This window comes from Cryptotermes secundus, unplaced genomic scaffold (assembly GCF_002891405.2).
Source record: "Cryptotermes secundus unplaced genomic scaffold, Csec_1.0 scaffold649, whole genome shotgun sequence".
Lineage (NCBI taxonomy): Eukaryota > Metazoa > Arthropoda > Insecta > Blattodea > Kalotermitidae > Cryptotermes > Cryptotermes secundus.
In genome coordinates, this window is record NW_019738882.1 from 329,527 (window position 1) to 336,619 (window position 7,093).

General features: G+C 38.4%; 1 protein-coding gene across 1 annotated transcript in view; it reads left to right on the forward strand.

Annotated features, from left to right (window-relative positions):
* Nucleotides 1–3,999: 3,999 nt before the first annotated feature.
* Nucleotides 4,000–7,093, forward strand: part of LOC111871226 (V-type proton ATPase subunit F) — a 12,381-nt gene continuing 9,287 nt past the window's right edge. Inside the window, exons 1-3 of the mRNA XM_023864173.2 lie at nt 4,000–4,324; nt 4,445–4,526; nt 6,248–6,330. Coding sequence (XP_023719941.1) covers nt 4,271–4,324; nt 4,445–4,526; nt 6,248–6,330 — 219 coding nt within the window. The 5' untranslated portion in view covers nt 4,000–4,270. The remainder of the gene's footprint in view (nt 4,325–4,444; nt 4,527–6,247; nt 6,331–7,093) is intronic.

Here is a 7,093-nt window from a genome sequence, read left to right on the forward strand (position 1 = left end):
TTTACTGTTGTTTATTTTTTCCATGTTAAGTGGGTATCTACAAACGTATCAATAAGTAGCTACCAACAGCTTACAAGGAGTGGTCCTCCAGCTTGAGAGTTTGGTATGGAGCTAATAACTCCCTACTGTAACTCCCCTCCTCCCCCCCCAAAAAAAGAGAAACTGTTACAAAATGTTTCATAGGGCCTCATACTTTGGCAAATTCTTTGGAATGATGTAAGCAAAGGAAAATAGGCCAAATAGTGGCTGACGTACCAAGTGGACTATCTCACCCCACCCTAAGGAAGAAACTTATGCTACAGTATTTATCATGTATTGTAAATGATTTCCATTTTCCTCTGTTATCCATTTTCCTCCTCTCTCTATGAAATTTGTTTTAATAATAAAATTTGGTCTCTACAAAATGAAGTAACAGCTCTGGGAAGCTGAAGAATTAATCTGGAAGCATTTCTGTTGAACATTTCATTTGCAAAAACACATTCGCAGTGTTGCAGTTGTCATGTTTGGAACACTCATCAGGCATGAAAGACACTGCTCTAGTTCAGTTAAAGTTATGCAAAGATGCAACAAGATCAAAGCTGGTCTAACATTCGAACTGTTTGAACTTCAGTGCGGAAAAATCTCATGTGATAGCCCTCAGTGACGAAACATGGCACGTGAAAACTACTGTGCACCAGGCACTTGGTAGTATGAATTTTTAAACTGAACTGCTAACAGGGAAGGAAGTCTACTGCCTTGAACAAGAAACTGAGAACTGTACTACAGATTTTCATGGTAAGAACTAGAAAAATGAAGTCCAAATTTGGGGAACGTGTAAATTCACAAAAACCGTAAGATCAAATTATCGCTTTATGTGTTCATGTCCTGTCACCAGAGTACAAGTCCAAATCATAATGTTGTGCCCTGAAGGCCGACTCCCGGTAACATGTTAAAAGAGTATTTAACTTTTTGTATTTTAGGGGAAAATGTTGGTTGGAATAGAATTAGTCTTGGGAAATACTTGTAAGATGTATGAAAGAGGATGTAAGAAGGGTTAACAAACTTCAAGGAATTTCTGCGTATGGAGTTAGGAGGCCGTTAGCCTTTGACGCATCGATGTCTTGTCAGCAGAATGACGTTGAATGTATATCGAACTGCTAACTACAGAATTTACACTTGAGTGAAGGGAGGGATGTTTGCAGGCAAAAGTGTTAGCCAAATGGTCTAGCAGACAAGGGGCGTGTCCATCATCTTAGGATCCCAGCCAACGAGATCACCCACCTTGGGATAAGACGTTATTGGAGGCGGATTTACACCCCCGGGAAAGTAATGAGTTAGCATGAATAAAGGTATATAACCCGGAGAGCAAATTATTATGGGAATCATTCAAACAGTAATTTTGGCCCGTTTGCGGCTGAAGGCCATACCAGAAGGGGCACTGACTAGACACCAGGCAACGCCATCCGTCTGCAGACTCAACCCAAAGTAAGTGGAACTACTCTTTATCGCCATGCTTAATAATTGTGATATTATTAAAGTGTAATCCCTCCAATGGGACTTCGAGTTAGGAACATTACAACAAGTGTACAGGGCATAAGAGTGATCCAACGGAGTGATACAGTAGACAGGTGTAATGTAGAGACTGCAGAGGGTGTGTCTAGCGGCAGGGATGTGTAGATATATATATAGTGGCTGAGTAGAATAGGAGGAGGAGACTAGCGACCTGCAACTGGGTGAAAGGAAGGCTAAGATGTGGTCCAAGAATCATCAAAGAAAGTGTAATGTGTAACCTGACACCAGTCAGCTCTTTAATTGTGATATTACCAAAATGTATATAACTGTATATTGGTTGTTATACTAATATACGGTAGCATAGGGTGAGGATGTGGGTTTCTGTTGTGATTTCCCCCCTTACCACACTTCGCACCTGCGCCCTCCTGACAAGGCCCATGAACTGTGTGCCTCTAGCCAATGAAGCAAGGATTGAGGAAGTAATTCAGTAGTTTCCTTAGCCCACCCCCTGTGACTGCAGTACAGAAGGTGACAGCGGGATGCCTCCACGCCCCCCATCACCACGGCATAACACACAACATAAAGATGGCTAATAAATTCTTTCAAAATGTGACAGAGCTGGAATATTTGTGAACTGCAGCAACTAATACAAATCTGATTCATAAGGAAGTTACAAGCAGATTAAATTTAGGTAACGCTTACTACTGTTCAGTTCAGAATCTATCTTCTTACCTGGTGTTTCAAAACATAAAGATGGAAATTACAATTCTATAATTTTGCCCATGGTTTTTAATAGGTGCCAAACTTGATATCACATGTTAAGGGAAGGACACAGGTTGAAGGCGTGTGAGAACAGAGTGCTATGGAGAGTATTTGGATCAAATATGGGTGAAATATTATGAGGTTGGTGAAAACTGCATAACAAGGAGCTGAACAACTTGTACTCACCAAATAGTAGAATGATTACATTAAGGAGGATGAGATGGGCAAGGCTTACAGCATACATAAGAAAGGCAGGCATACCATTTTTCGGTAGGAGAATAGGGATATGGGTGGGAGGGTAACACTGAAATGAATCTTGGAGAAAAAGAATGGGAACTGTGAACCAGATTCATCTAGCTCAGGATTGCAGGCAGTGATGGGCTCATTGAGAACACAGTAATGAACCTGGTTACACAAAATGACTGAATTATTTATGGGGCTGAGCAACTGCTGGTTTCTCAAGGACTCCAGTCCACACAGTTTGTTTCAGAGTTATGTATTTCTTAGTTTTTTTTTCCAAATTACTAAATATAATGAAACAAGCACACGTTAAATACAAAGGAACCAATATTTACATGAAACAGGTGATGTTAAGAAATAATTTTTAAACAAAGATTATAATTACTTGACTTTCTTTCTTAAAAAGACATATCAACTGTAATACTTGTCTTGTTTTTCATCTCCTCGGCTGATTGCAGTAACTTCTCTCCTGATTTCATTCACAACATTTGCCAGTGCTTCTGGACTTGTTCCCCTTTCACATAACTGAATGCAAATACTAAGTGTCTCTGGATCCAAACCCGTATTGAGAAGTCTGGAAATTTCCAGTAGCACATGAAATACCTCTCGGGCTTCACACACTTGGCTGCTGCCAGAATGGGCCATCCTTTGTGCTACTGGCAGTGTTTATCTAAGGAGAAAAAATGTTATATTTTGTATATTGATGCCATGTTATATTTGTAGTATTCGTATGTTTTATAAAGCAGACCAGTTCAAAATCTACATATCTGTAATAATTTATATATCCTCTATGATTTCTTCCAAAAGACCGGAATATATACACAAAACCAAAATACGTCGCACACAATACCACACAATAGGAAAAATTTACGAAACTAAGACTACATACACTGCCCACTAAATCTGTTAGTTCAACCTACTTCAACCAACCACTAACGCTGTCTAATTTCATTCTGATTAATATTATTAAAGGACCAAACACCGCCACATTCCAAATACATGATCAAGCGCGTTCAAGGGTTTTATACTGAACGATAACTGCTTAGTGGCGAATAGTACGCACTTAATTTGTTATACAATGCCTTTGATCGCCTTTGATTTTCAAGCAGACGATTAAATTACTCAGCCTAAATAAATTAAATTAAATTATTTTCGTGCAAATGCTTACCGAACTTCTGGAATTATCAATGTATATATTTTCGTTACCGCCTCCAATAAGGCAAATACCTTACATTTTAAAATATAATTCTTGCCTAAAACACAACGTTAACCAATTCACATACTTTCCGCTTTATTTTTTCATCTCCGCTCCGATCGTTCCGAGCGATGCAAGCAACCGCTACAGTGCAGACAACCGCGCACAATTTGTCACCAATGGAATATGGCTTTACTGAGGGCTGAGATTGGATCAGATACGTATCACATGGTCGGTGTCGGTCGGTGTATTGTGAAGATTGTTGGCTGCTACAGATGAGGAAAGATGAGTAACCAGTTCTGCATTAAGAATTGGACGACAGTGGCGGTCTATGCAGAAAACAATTACGCACATTTCACATCTACGATACCAATTGCCTGGGGCTACGGGTTAATCAGCATCCTCATGATCCTCATGACATACTTGAAAGCACCCTACCATGGCCTTCTAAAATACAGATAAATAAGTACTTTACTATGGTCAACACTTTTGCATTTTGAAACGCATCACAAGTCAGCTGACTGGATTGAAGCTACTAGTTCTTTAAATAGGAAGAAGCATTTTGTGATAAATTTTTTAAATATGGCACTACATTCAGCAATAAAGGGGAAGCTTGTCTCTGTTATAGGTGACGAAGTAAGTGGTCAGGCATATTTCTGGAGTTCTGAAAAATAATATTAGGTCTTGTCAAACAGGAAACTGTCACGAAACTTGTTAAGATATAACTCAATATACATGTATTTTGTTCATTTCTAGGATACCTGTGTGGGCTTTCTTCTCGGAGGAGTTGGAGAGATAAATAAAAATAGACATCCAAATTTTATGGTAGTTGACAAGAGTAAGTATTATCCATAGATATTATTTTAAGAGTTTGTACATGAAAACCAGTCAGAATTTTAACATTTTTAGACAAATTCAGTTGAATGTTTTTCTTCAAGGTATTCCATGTAAAAGATTAAACTGAATTTCAGTCTTTGGTAAAGAAAAGGATTTGGGGCAGTATGCCCAGAAATACACATAGTATCGGGTAGTGTCTGTCTAAAACAACATCAGAGCATGGCACATTTTCCAGCAGTTTTTGCTGCTTGGGCTATTGTATTCATGCCAGGAGAAAAAGAAGTATGTGTTATTGTGCTGGTAACTGGATACAGTGATTTTATATCTGTGATGATCATAAATGTAAATGTTCTGCTTGTTCTGCTATTGAAGAAACAAAGAAAACTTATTTGAAGTACCAATGCAAGTACGGCTTAATCTTAAATGGCTTGGAAGCAGTTCTGAGTATAACTGAACTAGAGCAGTGATTTGTGATTTATAATTAGATGGTGGGAGAAGACCACTGTTATACAAAAGGTAGTGCAATGGTACTTATGACCTTCCCTACCATATTAACCTGTGTGATATGGAAATTCCATCAGATGTATGAGGTTGTTTTCTTTCTTTCTTTTTTTTTCCTTAGTGGGGGGTGGAGTCCAACTAAGTCCACTTGGCATGGCGGCCACTGATTGGCTTATTTTAGCCTGCCCAGGGTGATTATGATGATGGAGAATTTGGTGGAATGAAGATTGGCAAGGGAAACCAAAGTACTAGGAGAAAACCCTCCCTAGTACCACTTTGTCCATCACAAATCCCACTTGACCAGACCTGGGATTGAACACAAGCCACCACGGTGGGAAGCCAACGACTAACCGCTTGAGCTATGGCGTGGCCTGTATGAGGGTAAGTCAATAAGTAAGTTACAAATGGATATAGAACTTAAATAAGAGTACTAATTTGAAAAATGCTTTTATTTCTCAACATAATCTCCCTGTACATCGAGGCACTTGTCCCATCATTTCATAAGGCCCCGAAAACCAGCATAAAATTCTTTGGGCTGCTGTCAGAACCAGGCCGTGACTTATCTTTCTACAGCTTCATCATCGGGAAAATTTTCAGCTGAAAGATGATGTTTAAGAGGGCTGAACAAAAATGTAAATCTCTTGTAGCAAGACTCATCACCCGTGACAGTTTGAGCTAGCATATCGTGTCCATCATGGTAGCGATTGAGATGCTGTAATGCCAGGCCCGAAAACCCAACCTGTCATGTGACTTCCATTTGTTGGCCCCTCTTAAACATCATCTTTTGGCTGAACATTTTCCCCAACGATGAAGCTGTAGAAAGGGAAGTCACGGCCTGGTTCTGACAACAGCCCAAAGAATTTTATACTGCTGGTATTCAGGGGCTTGTGAAACGATGGAACAAGTGCCTCAATGTACAGGGAGATTATGTTGAGAAATAAAAGCATTTTTAAATCAGTACTCTTATTTGTTTAGTTTCTGTATCCATTTGTAAGTTACTTACTGACTTACCTACGTATATTGGGACAAAATGGCATAGTCGTTTTCCTTTTGGGATAAAATTGAGTCAAGATTACTAAAGTGTATGAGGCAGATTTGTGAATGGTGCACACAAACCTATGCATATGTACACACACATACATCTGTTACAAAATATTTTATAACATTTCATATATTCCAATCTTAAGGACCTAGATTACTTCTTTATATGTTTATTTTCAGATACCAGTGTCAGCGAAATTGAAGAATGCTTCAAGCGATTTGTGAAAAGAGATGATATAGATATCATCCTCATCAATCAAAATGTAATGTAAATTATTATTATTATGATTTTAGATTGCCTAATGAGTATAAATTTTTGGCACATTCCCAGTGAGAAGTTGCAAAGATGAGCCTCACTCTCTATCATGTCTGTCTCTCCATTTGTTTCAATGCAGTAACTCATGTCACCATTGCCTATCAGTAATGTTATAGCATATATAGTTAGGATACAAGAAAACAAGGAGGATTGCAACTGAATGGAATGGTCTACACTAGGCATGTCAAACTCAACTTGTACAGAGGGCCACCTCAGCCCTGTAAATAATAGTCCAGGACCGCACTTCAAAACAGAAATATACATAAGATTTTGATACAAGGAAATTTAATTCTATTTATTATTTAGGAATAATTTCAATATAATTAACTAAAGTGGATCACTTATATTTTGCCCACAAATCAAACATGTAATTTTACCTTCTATTTCACAACAGCGATTTCCCATTTTTCTTGAAATACACGGCGCTCACTTTCAATAGTTCTTTTAAATTTTTTGAAAGCGACATTGCCCTTTAAAAGTTACTGTACATATACAAGAAAACTCGTAGTTGATAATTTAATGTTTAAGTATAACCTTTATACGTTCATCACAATGTAACATCAGTGCCTGTTGCTGTGTGAAAATGAACTGAATGACAATGTACAAGAGACTACTGGACTAGTAGGAAGGTGTATCTTGTCTCAATGGTCATAAAAGTGAAAGTTTGCTAGCAGCCCATTAGACAATGGCTGGGGGTTGCAAGCTAGTTT